The sequence below is a fragment of the Canis lupus genome, chromosome 11, assembly GCF_003254725.2.
Source record: "Canis lupus dingo isolate Sandy chromosome 11, ASM325472v2, whole genome shotgun sequence".
Lineage (NCBI taxonomy): Eukaryota > Metazoa > Chordata > Mammalia > Carnivora > Canidae > Canis > Canis lupus.
Window position 1 is genome coordinate 22149367 of NC_064253.1, and position 19479 is coordinate 22168845.

Here is a 19479-nt window from a genome sequence, read left to right on the forward strand (position 1 = left end):
CATGGCAAAACTGGAAGAGTCTACAGTGTTACTCAGCATGCTGTTGGCATTGTTGTAAACAAACAAGTTAAGGGCAAGATTCTTGCCAAGAGAATTAATGTCCGCATTGAGCATATTAAACACTCAAAGAGCCGAGGTAGCTTCCTGAAGCGTGTGAAGGAAAATGATCAGAAAAAGAAGGAAGCCAAAGAGAAAGGTACTTGGGTCCTACTGAAGCGCCAGCCTGCCCCACCCAGAGAAGCACACTTTGTGAGAACCAATGGAAAGGAGCCTGAACTGCTGGAACCCATTCCCTATGAATTCATGGCATGATAACTGTAAAGAAAATAAAAGACCTCAGGATTGTAAAAAATAAAAATAAAAAAAAATGCTTGTCTTCATGGAGCCTACATTCTATCTAATGAGAAACATTCAAAATAAGTACATTTAGCATGCAAGTCAGTTGTAACTGTTAAGAAAAATAAGGCAGGTAAGGGGAATATGGAGTCTTGAGAAGGGTGGCAATTTAAACAGAATGGACAGGGAAATCTCCACTGGGACAACCCTGAACAAAGACGTGAAGAAGGCCAGAAACACGTAAGATAAATATTTGGGAGAAGAGCGACTGAGGAGAAAGAATAAACCTGCGCCAAGAACACATCCTAAACGCAACTCTCTCTAAAGCGTCGCTCCCTACTGACGTATTTCCGTCGTTTAGAAGCGAGGTCGCAGACGGTCACTAGAAACAAGTGCCTGGCGCAATAGCCTCCATTTTGCTTTTGGGCACCAGCCGTTGGTGGGTTGGGGCCTTGCCCTCCTTCCTTTCCTTCTTTTCAGCCTGGGGGCTAATTTTCTTCACTTTCGAGGTAACAGTAGAGAAGCCCGGTGGCCTGGGAGAGTGGCCACGAGGGCTAGCCCAGGGAGGAGGACCTCCCCCCACGCTTCGTACCTCCCCCACGCTTCGCCCCCCGCCCGACTGCCCTCATTCAAGATGGCGGCGCAAGCCTCGCGCTTTGTCCGGTCGGATGGCACGCATGCCTAGCACGCCTGTCTGGCTTGGCGCTCGGGGGCGGGTCTACGGCGGGGTGGGGGGGCGGTGGTGGGCTCGTACCCTGCGGCCTGGCCTGAAGTCATCTGCGGCTCGGCTGCCGCTGCCAGCAACACCTTCAGCGTTCCCTGGTGTTGGTGGGGAAGATGGAGCCGTTGACTGTCGCGTCTGACAGCGGCGACCGGCCGGGAGCTCCAGCGACCTCTGGCCTGTCGGCTTCCCAGCGTCGTGCGGAGCTGCGGCGGAGGAAGCTGCTCATGAACTCGGAGCAGCGCATCAACCGCATCATGGGCTTTCACAGGCCCGGGAGTGGCGCGGGTGAGAGCCTCCCGTCTCCCCTTACTCTCCCGCCCGCCGCTTTGAGTCTCCAGGGCCATTCCTGCTCTCTTTCCCTCCAGCGCCCCGCTGGCCTTTTTGACAGAGCCTTGCTCTCTGACCTTCCCTCTGTCCCGGACTTTTTTTTTTTTTTTTAAGATTTTATTTATTCATGAGAATCCCAGAGAGAAAGGCAGAGACCGATGCAGAGGGAGAAGCAGGCTCCTTGGGATCACGCCCTGAGCCACCCAGGTGCCCGTCTGTCCCCTCTTTTTAGGTGATGTCCCAAGTTCTCACTTGTCACCCCCCCCCCCCCCCCCCACACACACACACGTTTCCCCCGTTTTCTGCGAGCTTCGCTCTGCTTGTCCCCATCTCCGCCCCAGGCTGCGAAGCCTTGGCGCCTCCGCCTTGGCGCCTTCTGGCCCGTTATGCCAGACCCCCCCGTCTTCATTCCCCACGCTCTCCCTTCTGTCCCCGGTTGCACCGCTCTGCCTGTTGTGTCCCTCGGTAAAATTGCTCTTCGGTTCTTTCCCTTCGAAATGCTTTTCCTTCCAGTGCCTTTGCCATAGCGTCTGTCTACCTTCTTTTGCCTTTCGCTGTTGCTCTGTCCGCCCCCCGGAGCCTGTGTTTATTTACCTGCTCCCCCAGTCCTTCCTACGTGGTCATCTATCCTGGTGCCTGTGTCCAGTGCTCTCAACACTGTCCTCTTCAGGCTTTCTACAACAGATAAAACTGAGTGACCATTCTTTACCCCAACAAGTGGGACGTGCCCCACCCCCACCCCCACCCCCAGGTCTTTTCTCCCAATTTGCTGAGATTGATGTGATTGAAGTCAGGAACCGCGTTTAACCCGAAAGAGAGTTCCTCATTTCTCCCCCAGTGCGTGTACAATTCAATGAATATTCATGTGAATATTTATTGAACATGTAGTATGTGCTAGTGTTCTCTTAAGTTTCCATGGAGCTTCTTTAGTAATTGACCTTTACTCAGTATTTGCAAGCTACTGAACGCTTTGTGATTTCTGTGGGCTTCTGATAGTCAGTCCTGAACACTTAGATAGTTTGCAGGTTCACAGCCAAAACTACCAGGGAAGGTAAGGAGCACTATTTCAGATTATCCTAGAACAATAGTTAGACGCATTTCTCCCTTTAATAACAGACAGCAGGTATTTATTATTTCCCAAGACATTTATTGTCCTTCTCAAGTTATATTCTATATTTTGTTCTTTAATTATGATAATTCTATCACTAAAGCTTTTGTTTTGCTTTGGAAGCAGAACAGCATCCTCAAATTGCTTAATTACCTACTAATGGCTCCCTCACTACAGTAGAAGGATTACGTAAACAGTAGCTGTAGGGTATGCCACACCCTATGCTGACCAGATTCTGGGTTCAGAAATGTGATATTAAAGTACAGATTTGTAAAAGCTTTAATGATTTTAATCAAATAAGCTACAGCAGGCAATGCAGTCATTCTTCTGGGATATATTATCCATGAAAACCTGGTCTGTATAGCTTGCTCCATCTCCATGACCATCTTGCCCAATTTGTCTGCTAGTCTTATCTTCTACTCCCAGAATTTGGGTTGTATCCTCTGCCAGAATACTCTTCTGGGGGTGTAGAGGAAGAAACTAGTTTATGTTTTACGCAGAATCAGTGTTTAGATTCAGAGACTGCAGAGTTCTAGCAGCGGCATATTTTTTAATATTAATATAAGAGCTGTTTGCCAGTATACACTCCATAAGGCTTCTAAATTTCTTTTCTCAGAAGAAGAAAGTCAGACAAAATCAAAGCAGCAGGACAGTGACAAACTGAACTCCCTCAGCATTCCTTCAGTTTCAAAGAGAGTAGTGCTGGGCGATTCGGTCAGTATAGGAACAACTGACCAGCAAAGTGGTGTGGCCGAGGTAAAGGGGACTCAGCTGGGAGACAAGTTGGACTCTTTCATTAAACCACCTGAGTGCAGTAATGATGTAAATCTTGAGCTCCGGCAGCGGAACAGAGGGGACCTGACAGCAGACACTGTTCAGCGGGGTTCACGCCATGGCCTTGAACAGTACCTGTCCAGATTTGAAGAAGCAATGAAGTTACGGAAACAGCTGATTAGTGAAAAACCCAATCAAGAAGATGGAAATACAACAGAAGAATTTGACTCTTTTCGAATCTTTAGATTGGTGGGATGTGCTCTTCTTGCCTTTGGAGTCCGAGCTTTTGTTTGCAAATACTTGGTAAGAAACATGGAAAATGCAGATTGGCTATATAATGAGTGCTTTTGATCCATGGAGTTGATTGCCGGTATTAATATTTACCAGATTAATATGGCTGTTTTGAGATATATTATTACACTGCTCTTCCCCCTAGATATAGATGAAATGTTCTGGTTGAATACAGAGCCCAATAATAATTACTTAACTCTGTATTCTAGGCAGCATTCTGAGTGCTTTCCATATATAAACTCCTTGAACCTCATCCTTCTGACTGTGTTTTATAGATGAGGAAATGAAGACTCAGAGGTTAAGTCATTTGCCCAAGGTCACATAGCTACTAAATGACAGCTGGGCTTTAATGCAGGCAATTTCTTTCCAAAACCAAAGGGTAAAGTATCTACATGTATCATATATTAATTACTACTATTTAAATAATTTGAAACCTTAAAATGCAGTCCCTGTGGTCCTGAACATGATGTAAATTTCCTGTGATTCACCAAGCACTTCAGCATTTTATAATGTTGTAGTATCATCGTGATGGCAGTCCATCTTCACCACGCCTTCACTTCACTCGCCAGGAGAAATGAAGAAAATCATAGCTCATATTTCTGTGTCTTGCTTTTTTTAATTTTTTTAATTTTTTTTTATTTATGATAGTCACACAGAGAGAGAGAGAGGCAGAGACACAGGCAGAGGGAGAAGCAGGCTCCATGCACCAGGAGCCCGACGTGGGATTTGATCCCGGGTCTCCAGGATCACGCCCTGGGCCAAAGGCAGGCGCCAAACAGCTGCGCCACCCAGGGATCCCTGTGTCTTGCTTTTGGAAGAACTTTCATTCACTAGATTTTTTAAGAATATCTACCCAGTACCCAATTTGCACATAGCAAATTTTTCAGATAATTAAAGTTTATAGTAAACAGCAAGAAAGGTTTTAAAAATATACTTAATGGACATTTTTTAAAAAGTGAATCTGTCATACAGACTTTTTTTCTGAGGTTAAATTGTCATTATAGCTTTCAGTATTTAAAAATGAGATGTATGGCTGCTTCCTTTTTCCTTTTTCTTATCTAAAGGGCCATGTGTTTTTAGGATTTTAAAGTTATGTCCTATTTTTGTGCCTCATTTTTGTGTGAGTTTTTTTTGGTTTTCTGGGGTTTTTTGCTATCAGATTTTCAGCTGTTACTTCTCACTGCTTATATTATACATTCATCTGTTAATGTTTACTCCTTCACTCCCTTCATAATATTTTTAGTTTTAGGAATAAATGTAAATTAATTATTGTTTTGACCTTTCCGATTTTATTGTGTGAGAAGCAAGACAACCACTCCATTTTATCTATAGTAAGAATAGCTTGCCATTTGGATGCTTAACAATGTAGCTAGTGAGATCATTACTTGCCACAGTGTCTGGGAATGTATGGCATCTATTGAATACTGGGTCTTTTATGTGTGCTTTGAAATTGTCAGTTAATTACCTCTAGACAAGAGAGATGTTGCTGCATGATGTATTATACATCTATATCACCTCTGAATACTTTAAATCATTGAAAGAATAAATTTTTGCGAGAGTAGACTTTGGGGGGACATCAAAAGAATGTAACTTGACTTGAGAAACATATTTTATGATAAGGAAATCCATTCCCTTTATTTTTTTCACCCTTGAGCAGAAACAAGACTATTTTCAGCTTCTAAAATATATATATTACAATTATTTTGCCTGGAATTTTATTGTTGCTGTTAGTTTAATTTGTTGTGGTTTAAATGATGATGTTGGAAATACATAATTTTATCTTCTATCTTCACAGTCCATATTTGCTCCGTTTCTTACTTTACAACTTGCGTACATGGGACTATACAAATATTTTCCCAAGGTAAATTAAGCTTTTTCTAAATTATGGTGATGTATTTAGACTGATTAATGATTTGACAATTTTAAGAACTTAAAAAAAAAAATTAGTCATACTCATGGTCTGAATCAGTGCTACTAGAAGTATCCTTGGCCCACCAGTGCTGATCTTAAAGCTATTTATTTGTTTGTAACAAGTTCAGAAAGCAAGTGATTAGAAACTTCTTAGCAATTCCACGTTGCCTTAACATTTAACAAAATTTTGGTCCACCGTGGATTGGAGGGAAAACTTAACCATGGAGTTTGAATAATACTTGTCTGAGAAAGTGTTCAGTTTAATTACTTAGTGAATTTAGTAATACATTTTATCTGTAATAAAGGAAATTAATTTTTAAAAAATATTTTATTTAGGGATCCCTGGGTGGCACAGCAGTTTGGCACCTGCCTTTGGCCCAGGGCGCGATCCTGGAGACCCGGGATCGAATCCCACGTTGGTCTCCCGGTGCATGGAGCCTGCTTCTCCTTCTGCCTGTGTCTCTGCCTCTCTCTCTCTCTCTCTCTCTGTGTGACTATCATAAATAAATAAATAATTAAAAAAATAAAAATAAAAATATTTTATTTATTTATTCATGAGAAACAGAGAGGCAGAGGGAGAAGCAGGCTCACTGTGGGGAGCCGGATGCGAGATGTGATCCCGGAGTCCTGGGATCACTCCAGAGGCAGATGCTTAACCTCTGAGCCACCCAGGCATCCCAGAAATTAATTTTAAAACGGGTTAAATTACCTTACTGTGCTCCTTATTGGACACCTAGTAACAACACACTTTATCTTTAATGTCAGGGGCCTGGTATTTGCAAGAAATACTTGTCCAAAATTGCAGAACAGAATCCTGGAGAGTGTCATGTTTACCTAGTCTGCTTAACTACAAATGTATACACAGTTTTATGGGACTTGGCTGGCATAGAGGGTAACCTCACTTATGTCATTGAGTGTTGTGTGAATTTTTAACTGAAAAACAGGTTCATGGTCATTTGCTTAGTCATTTGTAATGAACTGATAGACCTCATATGTGTTTTTAATGGGTTTGAAACATTTATATTTATGAAGAGTCAAATAGGTTTTATATATAAAGTAAAAGAATAAAGTAATGTGATTTTATTTTATATGTAAATTAATTTTGAGGGGTAATATGTATTTATTGAAAGATTGGTTATAGTTTTTCTTTCTTTCTTCTTTAAGATTTAATTTATTTATTCATGAGAGATCCAGAGAGAGAGGCGGAGACATGGGCAGAGGGAGAAGCTCCCTGCAGGGAGCCTGATGTGGGACTTGATCCTGCGACTCCAGGATCATACCCTGAGCCAAAGGCAGACGCTCAACTACTGAGCCACCCAGGCGTCCCAAGTTACAGTTTTTCAATAGCAAAGTTTGGAAACAACAAAGATGTCTATTAATAAATGACTCATTAAATTCTGGCCTGTTTAGAATGATGAAGCTCTGATATATAGATAATGGTAAGCCTGCCAAGAAATATTAAGAGAAGAAAAAATGCAGGATAGGATCTATAGTATGCTACTTTTTTCATCGAAAGGTGGAAAATAATTGCTTGTGTATATGTAAAACTGGAAGAATCTTTTTTTTTTTTTTAAGATTTTATTTTTAAGTAATCTCTACAGCCAATGTGGGGCCCAAACATACAACCCTGAGGGACGCCTTGGGGCTCAGTTAGTTAGGTGTCTGACTCTTTATCTCAGCTTAGGTCCCCCTTTTTTTTTTTAAGATTTTATTTATTTATTTGAGAGAGAAGGAGAGCAAGAGCATGAGCAGGGGGGAGAGGGGCAGACAGAGAGGGAGAAGCAGGCTCCCACTGAGCAGGGAGTCCAGCATGGGACTGTATCCCAGGACCCTGGGATCATGACCTGAGCTGAAAGCAGGTGCTTAACTGACTGAGCCACCCAGGTGCCTCTCACCTCAGGTCTTGATCTCAGGGTCCTGAGTTTGATCCGTGCATTGGGCTCCACACTGGGCAAGGAGCCTACTTAAAAAACAAAAAACAAAAACAAAACCCTACAACCCTGAGATCAAGATTCACACACTCCACTGACTAAGCCAGCCAGGTGCCCCAAACACTCTGGAGGAATGTTACATGAAACTATTAACAGTGGTTATTTGTGCTAGGAGTGTATGTGTTGTTAGGTAAATGGGAGAGAGAAAAGGAAGGGAGACTATAGTATATATACTTTTCTCTAAACAAAACATTTTCTTGTAACTCTTTTTTAAGATTTATTTATTTTAAAATATTTTATTTGAGAGAGAGAGAGAGAGTATAAGCAGAGGGAGGGACAGAGAGAGGGAGAAGCAGGCTCCCCGCTGCACAGGGAATCCTACTTCCAGGGCTCAGTCTGGGACTCTGGGATCATGATCTGAGCCAAAGGCAGGCACTTAACTGAGCCACCCAGGCACCTATTTTATTTTATTTTATTTTATTTTATTTTATTTTATTTATTTTATTTTATTTTATTTTTATTTTATTTTATTTTATTTATTTTATTATTATTTGAGAGAGAGTGAGAGAGAGAGAGAGCGCACGCACATGCGCAAGCATAGGGTGGGGCGGGGGAGGACTGAGGGAGGCAGAGAGAGAGAGAAAGAGAGAGAGAAAGAATCCCAAGTAGATTTCCCAGTGAGCACCAAGTTGGATGCAGAACTTGATCCCAAGACTATGAGATCACACCCTAGGCTAAAATCAAGAGTCAGGTACTCAACTGACTGAGCCACTCAGGTACCCAAGATTTTTTTTTTTTTTTTAAAGAATTTATTTATTTATTCATGAGAGACAGAGAGAGAGAGAGACACAGACACAGGCAGAGGGAGAAGCAGGCTCCATGCAGGAAGCCTGATGTGGGACTCGATCCTGAAACTCCAGGATGACACCCTGAGCCAAAGGCAGGCGCCCAACCGCTGAGCCATGCAGGCATCCCAAGATTTTTTTTTAAAGTAATCTTCACAAGCAACATGGAGCTAGAACTTAGAGCCCTGAGATCAAGAGTTGCACACTCCACCAATGGAGCCAGCCAGGAACCCCTTGTGACAGTTTTTATTTTATTATTTTTTTAAAGATTTGGGATCCCTGGGTGGCGCAGTGGTTTGGCACCTGCCTTTGGCCCAGGGCGCGATCCTGGAGACCCGGGATCGAATCCCACATCAGGCTCCCGGTGCATGGAGCCTGCTTCTCCCTCTGCCTATGTCTCTGACTCTCTCTCTCTCTGTGTGTGACTATCATAAACAAATAAAAAATTAAAAAAAAAAGATTTATTTACTTATCTATTTATGATAGACATAGAGAGAGACAGAGAGAGAGGGAGGGAGAGGCAGAGACACAGGCAGAGGGAGAAGCAGGCTCCATTCTGGGAGCCCGACACGGGACTGGATCCCGGGACTCCAGGATCATGCCCTGGGCCAAAGGCAGGTGCCAAACCGCTGAGCCACCCAGGGATTCCCTTGACAGTTTTTAAATACAGAGAAATTGGGACTCCTGGGTGGCTCAGCGGTTGAGCATCTGCCTTTGGCTCAGAGTGTGACCCTGGGGTCCTGGTATTGAGTCCTGCATCAGGCTTCCTGCTCGGTGGAGAGCCTGCTTCTCCCTCTGCCTATGTCTCTGCCTATCTCTCTGTGCCTCTCATGAATAAATAAATAAAATCTTAAAAAAAGAAAATCAAATGTTTGAAGAACTGTGCAGTGAACACCCATTTATTTATACTTATTACATAAATTCTTTAACATTTTGTTATGTTATCCTGTATCTATCCAATTTATCCATTTTCAACGCATCTTTTTTTTTTTCTCTTGATGCATTTCAAAGTATGTTGTAGGTATAGATATCCGTGTACTTTACCCCTACACGTATCAGCCTAATATCATTAACTACAATTCAGTGGTGGTTTGTGGTGCTTCTTAACTTTAAGGTAAAATTTTCTTACAGTGAAACGTTCAAGTGTTTAGTATATGATTTAGTGAATTTTGACAGCTTGTGAAACTCAAATCCTTTCAACATTTAAAACGTGATTGTCAGGGCATTCCACCATGCCCCTTTCGTCATCTTTAGCCCGTACAACCTCAGCGTCTGACTGAGTTTTTCCCACTGTAGATTAGTTTTTGCCTGTTTTAGTACTACTACTGCTGCTGCTGCTGCTGCTGCTACTTCCTCTCCTCCTCCTCCTCCTCCTCCTCCTCCTCTTCTTCTTCTTCTTCTTTTTCTTCTTCTTCTTCTTTCTTCTTCTTCTTCCTCCTCCTCCTCCTTCTTCTTCCTCCTCCCCGTCCTCCCTCCTCCTCTCCTCCTCCTCCTTCTTCTCTTCTTCTTTTCCTTCTTCTTCTTCCTCCTCCTCCTCCTCCTCTTCCTCCTTCCCCTCCTCCTCTTCCTTCTTCTTCACCACCTCTATACCCATTATGGAGCTTGAACTCAACCGTGAGATCAAGAGTTACATGCTTCACTGACGGAGCCCCCCAGGGGCCCCTGTTTTAGTACTTCAGATATAAGGGATAATTTCTGTCTGTACTTTTTTGAACAAAGCTTCTTTTATTCTGCATAATTTTGAGATTCATTCAGGATGCCTGGGTGGTTCAGTGGTTGAGCATCTGCCTTTGGCTCAGGGTGGGATCCTGGGATCGAGTCCTGCATCAGGCTCCCCAGGGGGAGCCTGCTTCTCCCTCAGCCTAAGTCTCTGCCTCTCTTTATGTGTCTCTCATGAATAAATAAATAAAATCTTAAAAAAATAATTTTGAAAGTCATTCATGTTGTTGAGTTTATTGGGCCATCCCCTCCCCTTTTGTTTTTTCTGAGTAGTATTCCATTTTGTGACTATCCATTGTTTATCTGATCTCCTGTCCGTGGATATCTTGGTATTTCGAATTTTTGGTTATTATGTTTAAAAGCAGCTAAAGGGGCATCTGGGTGGCTCAGTTGGTTAAATGTCTGCCTTCGGCTCAGGTCATGATCCCAGGGTCCTGGGAGGATCTGCTTCTCCCTCTCCTCTCTGCTTGTTCTTTATCTCTGTTGCTATTTCTGTCTCTCTCAAATAAATAATTATCTCTCAGATAAATAAAGTCTTAAAAAAGAACTAAAGCAGCTGAGAATTTGTATGACTATTTTTGTGGACTAGGCTTTGATTTCTCCTGGGTAACAAGAGCCTTCTGTATTTAAAAAGTTTTTTAATCAAGTGACTGAATTTGGTGATGCCAAATTGATTAAGTAAATGAAAATTCAGCCTTGAATGTCTTTAAAAATTAGACAAGAAAATTTCATCAGGAAATAGATATTCAGTAATATCCTACTGCATGTGTAACAAGTGTGAATTCCTTTGCATGACCCTTAGGGCTCTACAGAAAGTTTCTATCATTCTGTCACAAATAACTCCTTTAGTATGGCTTTCACTCTTCTGACTTCTTCTGACTTTTGCTGTCATAAGACTTAGCTCCGATGAGATTTCTCCTCTCATTTTTCTCCATCTAAATCTTGCTCATTCTTGAAGGCCTGTTTTTAATTTTACTTCCTCCTGAAATCCTTCCCTGGGCTTTCTTTATACATATAACCCTGAAGTAATTTCTCTCTTCTTTGAGCCAGTATGCCATACATTATTCATGTGTTTCATTTAGCAGTTATATATGTCTCGTGTAGTAATGTTTTTCCTGTTTTTCTCTTGTGCTGTTGTATATATCTTAAATTGTTATTTATGTCTTGCCTTCCAAGATAAGACTTTTTTTTTTCACTTTTGATGGCATGAATGATGTCTTTTTCCTACTGCCTAGCAGTTCTCTGCTTTACATATTAATGTTGAATAAATAGTTGTTGATATATTACTGATTGATGTTTTGAAACTTTGTTAACAGCTCTGAATCAGGCAAAAATTGCAGCACTGATAATGTTTGTATAGAGCTTAAGTAGTCTTCTGAAAGCTGTAAGATTTATTGAACTCTTTCTGTATACAGGGTGAAAAGAAGATAAAGACAACCGTACTAACAGCTGCTCTTCTATTGTCTGGAATCCCTGCTGAAGTGATAAATCGGTCAATGGATACCTATAGCAAAATGGGCGAAGTTTTCACAGATCTCTGTGTCTACTTTTTCACTTTTATCTTTTGTCATGAACTCTTTAATTACTGGGGCTCTGAAGTACCATGAAGCTTGCATCACTCAGAGAAGCTTTCCAAAAAGCACCTTCTCTTCTATAGTGCAGTGTCTCTAAAGGAGGCAAATGGGTTTACACCTTTATGTAATTCTTTTACTTTATAGGAGTTTTAAAATAATTTGATTAGGAATGGAATGGCAGGTTCCCTGATTTAAAAGCATTGAGTTTGTATTAACACTAATGGGAAGAATAGACTACCATTGTCATTAATTGACTTTTCTTGTTTAATTAGAATCCCTAGTCTCTACCTTTCACTAACTTCTAAGATTTGTAATTCCTCTTTTGGGAGCTGAGCTGTTCTTTTAGGGAGAGCAGATGAACACGGTCACAGCCAGCACCAAGGGCTGCAACTTCTATTTGTGTTGTTCTGTCTTGAGAAATGGAGCCATGTTAAAAATAAAATGAATGAAACTGAATTGTCTAATGTGAAGTCTGCACATGTTAACTTATAAGGGCTAAATAAGGTAGCTAATTTTGTCTTCTTTTGTTGAATATCTTAATTTTTACTCTGGTGCAAATATGGAGTAATGGAAGAAATGATTAACATTCGTACATGTGAAATTAGAAGGTATTTATGAAGGTATGTATTTTAATTTTTACTTATGAAAAAAACTTTTTTTAAAGGTTTTATTTATTTATTCATGAGAGACACAGAGAGAGGCAGAGACATAGCGAGAGGGGGAAGCAGGCTCCTTGCAGGGAGCCCTATGTGGGACTCGATCCAGGACCCCGGATCACACCCTGAGCTGAAGGCAGACACTCAACCACTGAGCCACCCAGATGCCCCTTATTTTTATTTTTTACTTTTTAAAGATTTAAATTTTTTTTAAGTAATCTCTACACCCAATGCAGGGCTCAAACTCACAATCCCGAGATTGAGAGTTGCATGCTCCTCCTACTGAGCCAGCCAGGTGCTCCTAGAAGTAAGATTTTTAAGTAAACTAGAACATCATGTTTAGTACATATAAAAATGGGATTTGAAAATTAACTGAGGTATGTAACCTAGTATCATAAATACCCGTTTAAATAACTTGGTAATGCTACCATAATTTGGAAAGTTATAAGATTAAGTTAATTAAGTTATATTGCTTGGTATTACATTTCCTTAAAGATTTTTGTATGGCATATTGATTAATCCTTGTGAAATTATAAACATATATGCCTTTTTTTATCACTCCTGATGTCATTGGCATTTTACTTTGAACCACAATAATAGAGAATAACTATAGTTTAAGTGTATTCCTCTGACATAGTATAAGATTTTGAGTATAAGGGATCCCTGGGTGGCTCAGTGGTTTAGCGCCTGCCTTTGGCCTGGGGCGCGATCCTGGAGTCTCGGGATCGAGTCCCACGTTGGGCTCCAGGCATGGAGCCTGCTTCTCCCTCCTCCTGTGTCTCTGCCTCTCTGTCTATCATAAATAAATAAATAAATCTTAAAAAAATTTTTTTTTGAGTATACATCCTTCCTGACTCCCTAATGCATCTAGTATCTAGAGGATTAGAAAGCACCCTGGGGTTTGTCATTGCCCCCCCCCAACCCCTGGGAAAATACTAGTGATCTTCAATTGTACATGTTTACTTCTTTTGCATATTCTTTTGTTTCTTAAAAACAAAACAAAACAAAACCCTGCAGTTGACACTTGCAAAGCTTTACTACTTGTAGATCATTATTGATTTTTTTTTCGGAGAAGAGCTTAGCTGTAAGGTATCTGTCTTTTGTTGCCACTTAAAAAAATATTTAGCCAATTGGCATCTTCCTAATTAAGTATGTTTAATAATATCACACAGAAATGGTAGTTTCTTAGTGTCGGAAGTAATTAAGTTTTTACTTAAAAATATCAAGGGCTTGAAATGTATATGGGTTAAAACTAGTGTATAAACAGATGTGTGTGCACCACCATTTGTACTAAAAACAGCAAGAAGGTTCTGAGACAGCTAGAACTGGGTTAATGAGAATCAAAATCTGATTTAGAAGTTGGGGCATTAAAAAAAAAGAAGTTGGGGGATTTTGTTAAAAGTGATGTATTGGAGACATACTCGAATATAATTACTTCTTTTACCTGCCCTAATAGTTAAAACAGCTTTTTCTGGGACATAGAATTGCTGTGAATCTAACATAAACATCTCATGAACATAAAAAGCCTCTCAAAATTGTCACATGAATGTGTTCTCTTAAAGGAGATTTATAGGGATGCCGGGGTTGCTCAGTTGGCAACATGTCCATCTCTTGATTTTGACTCAGATCATGATCACAGGGTTGTGAGATCCAGCCCTATGTAGGATTCCATGCTGAGCGGGGAGTTGGCTTGAGATTCTCTCCTTTTTCCTCTGTCCCTCCCCTGGCTCACACTGTCTCCCTCTCTCCCAAATAAAAAAAAAATTTTTTTTTTTTAAGTGGAGTTAGAAATGAAGTATCTTGAAAACAGCTCTGGCCTGGGTATCAGATACTTGGGTTCTGGTTCCAGTTTAGTTTCCAAAAAGATTAGTGACCTAGGATTAAGTTTGTTTCCGGAGTCTCAGTTTTCTCAATTAAAATCAAGAAATTTAAGTGTGTGACTTAAAAGATCTGTTCCGGGGTGCCTGGGTGACTCAGTCAGTTAGGCATCTGCCTGCAGCTTGGGTCATGATCCCAGGGTTCTGGCATCGAGCCCCATATTGGTCTGTCTGCTCAGCAGGGAGCCTGCTTCTCTTTCTCCCTCTTCATCCCCCTGCTTGTGTTCTCTCATGCTCTGTCAAATAAATAAATAAATAAAATCTTAAAAAAAAAATCTGTTCCAGTTGTAACATTGAGTTTTATATGGCTTCATCTAGTTTCATGGCTTCAAATACCGCATTCTTATACATCCTATAAAATACAAATAGGGGATCCCTGGGTGGCGCAGCGGTTTAGCGCCTGCCTTTGGCCCAGGGCGCGATCCTGGAGACCCAGGATCGAGTCCCACGTCAGGCTCCCGGTGCATGGAGCCTGCTTCTCCCTCTGCCTGTGTCTCTGCCTCTCTCTCTCTCTCTCTGTGTGACTATCATAAAAAAAAAAAATACAAATAGACTACTTCTATTTCTCCCTTGAACTCCAGACTCACGTATCCCCAGTGTGGCATTACCTCCTGGATATATAGTAGGCATTTTTTTTTAAAGATTTATTCATTCATTCATTCAGAGAGAGCGAAGAGAGAGGCAGAGACACAGGCGGAGGGAGAAGCGGGCTCCATGCAGGGAGCCCGACGCGGGACCTGATCCCGGGTCTCCAGGATCACACCCCAGGCTGCAGGCGGCGCTAAACTGCTGTGCCACCGGGGTTGCCCTCTAGTAGGCATTTCAAACATCACATCATTATATCAAATCCATTGATTTTCTCTCCATCCCCTGCCAAATTTGCTGCTTCGACCCCTTTCTCTACAAGATAACCACAATCCACAGCTCTCTTGAAAGCTTGAGAGTCCTCTTTATGCTTCTCTTTCCCTCACAGTTCACAGCCAATTTATCAGTATTTGGAGAGCTGCCTCTGGAATGCATCCAGAATCTGACCACTTTTCAGTGTCTCCATGTTTGTTTGATTTTTAAAGATTTTTATTTATTTATTCATGAGAGAGAGAGAGAGAGGCAGAGATGCCAGCAGAGGGAGGAGCAGGCTCCATGCAGGGAGCCTGATGTGGGACTCGATCCTCAGACCCAGGATCACACCCTGAGCCAAAGGCAGACGCTCAACCGCTGAGCCACCCAGGTGTCCCTAGTATCTCCATGTTTAAGTCATTAGTGGTTTCCTATTTCTCTGAGACTGAAACCCACACTTGTTACCTTTAGCCTACTGACAAGCAAGGTAGAATGGTTCTGATATGTGCTCTCCATTATGTCAGGCATCAGCCCCGTGCCTCTTTTGCCCTGGGCATGGATTGTACTGCTGCTACAGATGGGCAGGAAGGCACAGAAGAAGAACAGAAGCTCTTCAGTTTCTTTTTTTAAAATCAAATTTATTGAGATGAAATTTACATACAGTAAAATGTGCCAATTTTAAGTTTACAATTCAATGAGTTTTGACAAATGTGTACATTCATGCATCAGCTGCCACAATTACAACCTAGAACTTTTCAGGGATGCCTCAGGGCTCAGTGGTTGAGTTTCTGTCTTTAGCTTAGGTTGTGATTCCAGGGTCCTGAATGAAGTCCTGAATCAGGCTCCCTTCATGGAGCCTGCTTCTCCCTCTGCCTATGTCGCTGCCTCTCTCTCTCTATCTCTCATAAGTAAATAAGTAAATAAATATTTTAAAAAAGCAGTCTACAACTCCTCTTCCTTAAGTATAAAAAAGTAAAATCGTAGAGGCATGTAAACTATGACAGCCTCTCTCTTAACTGCATTACAGCTTTGCATCAAAGCAGCACTTAACATTTCTGTATGTTCTGCTAGGTGAGTCATTCTCAATCTTAAGTGTACTTCAGAATCACCTAAGAAGCTTAAACATCCCAGTGCATAGGAGGCACTCCAAACTGAGTATATCAGAATATTGGTATGGAACACATGCATACGTGTGTGTATATATATATATATATATATATATATATATATATAAAATTTTTTAAGATGTTATTTTTAGGTAATCTCCATACCTGGCCTGAGGCTTGAACTCGTCTCTCTGAGATCAAGAGTCACATGCTCTATAGACAGCCACCCAGATGCCCCATCATGTATTTTTTTTTAAAGCTTCCAAGCTCAGGGAATGTTGAGAATCACTATAATTTTAGGAATATATTCTTAGCTCTTCTTCCTCTTCTCCACCAACTTAACTCCTACTCAATCTTCACATCTCACCTTAAAGGTCACATCCTCAGGGAACTCTTTCTAAACCTCTCCCTTATGCTGTAATCTCTCTCTCTCTCTCTCTCTTTTTGTATTACATTTGCTTGTGTTTTTATGTCTATATCCCCCACTAACTTGTACTCCCTGGATGTAGGACGGACGTAACCCACACACACAACAATACATACCAATGGGACGCCTGGGTGGCTCAGCTGTTTGGCGCCTGCCTTAGGCCCAGGGTATGTTCCTGGGGTCTTGGGATCGAGTCCCACGTTGAGCTCCCCGCATGGAGCCTGCTTCTCCTTCTGCTTGTGTCTCTGCCCGCCCCCCCCCCCGTTTCTCTCATAAATAAATAAATAAATAAAACGTTTAAAACAAAAACAATACATATCAATGAATGTAATATAAATGAATGAAAGTGAATGGAGATGTTGGTAGCATCACTCAGCGCAGATTAAGGGGGACAGTATTATAGGTCGGGAATGCATACGGCGCCTCGGTAGCCCTTGGAGGAAAGATCTTCCCAGGGCCTGCAAAGCCAAGGCATCTTCCTCCACAGCACCAAAGCGCACAGACAGACCTTCTAGGCACTGCAGGGAAAACCCAGCCAAGGTCGCGCGCCTCTCGGCGCGGCCGGCGCAGTGCGGCCTCCAGCCCAGAGGGGGCGCTGTGGAGAGCCAGCAGCTTCCGGCCCGCTTGTCCCGTCTCTCTGCCGCGGCGCCCGCACGTCCTGTTTTCGTTGGCCGCTCTCGGATGGCCGCTGCAGCTGTATTTGCTGCTCCCTCTTAGTGCCGCTACTCGCCGGGCTGGCCGAGGGCGGCGGGGCCTCCTTCTTTGTTCGGTTCTTCCGTGCGTCGTCCCGAGGGGAGCCGCTGTCGGCGCGGGCGGCACCATGGGCCGGGAGTCACGGTGAGACGGCGCGCCTAGCGGCCGAGCGGCGGGCGGCGTCCCCGGGGTGGGGGAAGAGGCGGGAGTTGAGGTGGCGGCGGGACCAGGCCTGAGCCGGTGCAGCCCCACGTGCGGCCAGCGCGGCCCGCGGCCCGCGGAGCGGCAGGGGGGCCTCGGCCGAGAGAGTGGCTGTCCTTGGGCCGGTGACGGTCACTGGGTTCCCAGCACTGCCATGGCCCGTTGCAGCGCCTGGAGCGGAGCCGCCCCTCCCGGGGGTCAGTGATGGGCACCACGTCCCGCCATTTCCGCGGGGCCCACCGTAATCCCGCAGTCACTAGTGATCCCCGTTGAAGTTCTTAGCAGTTCGCGTTTGCCACGTTTTCTGGGCGCCTGTTGCTATTTTAGTTCTTTGTGCGTGTCTCGTATTTTCTCAAGTCAGTCGAAAGGAGCCGAAGACTACGTATTTTTACATCACCTACAACATTGAACATGACTAGCCTTTTAGCAGGTTACAATACATGCTTGTGGCATGGAGATTATGTCGCAGATATATATCATATTTCTTTATTAGGTGTTTTCTATCCTATTAAAATTGTGGATTGGGGGGGAGGTCTTACTAGAATTATGGTATCTCTTCAAAACTTTAGATTGTTACGTGGTTTGGGACCTTGAGGCTTTTATCTTAGAGATGAATGTTTGCTGTGTATTTAGCAGTGAGTGAAAGGTCCTTTTTATCTGAGATATAAGTAATGAGTAAAGTAATAGTAGTTTATTGAAGTACAGTGAACGTTCAGGGAAATGGACAAAGCTTAAGGATAGAGAGCTGGATGAAAATTTAACAAATCCATAATCTGTGTAACCATCACCTGGATAAAGAGAATTTCTTTGTTTACAGAGAATCCCTGTGAAGATCTTCTAAAATTTCCTTGAAGGCTATTTATCTGGCTATGCAGACCAGGAACCTGGAAGTGATTATTTATTTGATTCATTTTTCTCTCTTAACTGTCTAAACCCAGTAAGATTCTACACTCTGTTTTCATTCTTGCTCTCCCTAACCTAATTCCAGCCCTGATCATTTAGTACTCAGAATGCTACACTTGCCTCAAATTATCTTCCTGTGATCTTGCTCTTCTAAAAATTCCTCACACTGCCGCCAGAGTGATACTTCTGGAATAAAGATTATGCCATTCCTCTCTTTTCATCTGCATTGATTCTCATTGCCTCCAGGATGAAGTCAGACTCTTCAGCACAGCCTTCAGGGCCCATCTCAAGGAAGCCTCTTATAGCCCCCCCCCCCCCCCTTGTGCTCTAGGTTAATTCAAGAAGTTATGAAAGGCTCAGAGGTGGGATGGAGCAAGGTGTTTGAGAAATAAGAGCCTAGTTTGCCTACATATATAGGTGTCATGAAGAAAAGTGGTAGGAGATAGGTTCTGGAAGGGAATTGGGTCCAGAATGTGAGTGGATTGTAGATTTAGTTTTGAAGGTTAGAATTTGAGAGTCTTTGAAGGTTTTGAGTAAGAAATGTGTACCTATGTTAATATAATGTGGTCAGAACTCTGTTTTACAAAGATTACTGTAGCAGCAACGAGTAAAACATTTCAGGGAAAAGGGCTTAGAAGTAAGAAGACAGAGATCTTCTAAAATGTCCTAACTAGAAAGCTCTGATGTGGAATAGTGAGTGAGAACTCTGAGGAGGTGATAATAGTGTGCAGAGAATTTACAGAAGTGAAATTAGTGATACTTCATGTTCTATTAGTTGTGTAGAATGAGAAAAATACTGAAAGTAACTGGTATTTTGAGCTTACTGACTGCAAGTTGGGATGATAAATGGCTTGGGGAGGCAAAGGTAGTAAGTTTGGGTTTTAAACATTGAATTTCAGGTGCTTGAGGGATGATGTGGTGCGCTTATTCCCTAGCCATCTTATCCATGTTTATTGCTTTAAGTAACCTTTGTATACTGATGATTCCCTTCAACTCTAGACTCGTGTTGCAACTACCTACTTACATATCCATGGGAATGCCTAATATCCTGATTCCCACCCACCCCCCAACATGTGTTCCTTCAGGCTTCCCATCTTAATAAATAGCAATTTTATCTTTCTGCCCAGTCCAGCCACGTAGCTCAGAAACACCCATGAATTCTCCCTTGCTGTCACGCTTGGCATTGAATTAATCCTTAAATCAGGCAGTTCTAGTTTGAAAATCTCTAGATTTTGACAC

General features: G+C 42.5%; 2 protein-coding genes across 3 annotated transcripts in view; both read left to right on the forward strand.

The window, feature by feature from the left end:
- The first annotated feature begins 1035 nt into the window (after positions 1-1035).
- Positions 1036-11996, forward strand: CAMLG (calcium modulating ligand). Its single transcript, XM_025432646.3, has 4 exons — positions 1036-1345; positions 3112-3572; positions 5356-5421; positions 11382-11996. The coding sequence occupies exons 1-4, from the start codon at positions 1174-1176 to the stop codon at positions 11571-11573; spliced, it is 891 nt and encodes a 296-aa protein (XP_025288431.1). The 5' UTR covers positions 1036-1173; the 3' UTR covers positions 11574-11996.
- Positions 11997-17046: 5050 nt separating this feature from the next.
- The window catches only part of DDX46 (DEAD-box helicase 46), a 73160-nt gene continuing 70727 nt past the window's right edge, over positions 17047-19479 (forward strand). Inside the window, exon 1 of one of the 2 annotated variants that reach the window (XM_025432182.3) lies at positions 17047-17280. In XM_025432182.3, the coding sequence (XP_025287967.1) occupies positions 17264-17280 (17 nt within the window). In that variant the 5' untranslated portion in view covers positions 17047-17263. The remainder of the gene's footprint in view (positions 17281-19479) is intronic. The other variant, XM_025432183.3, reaches the window with a different exon arrangement.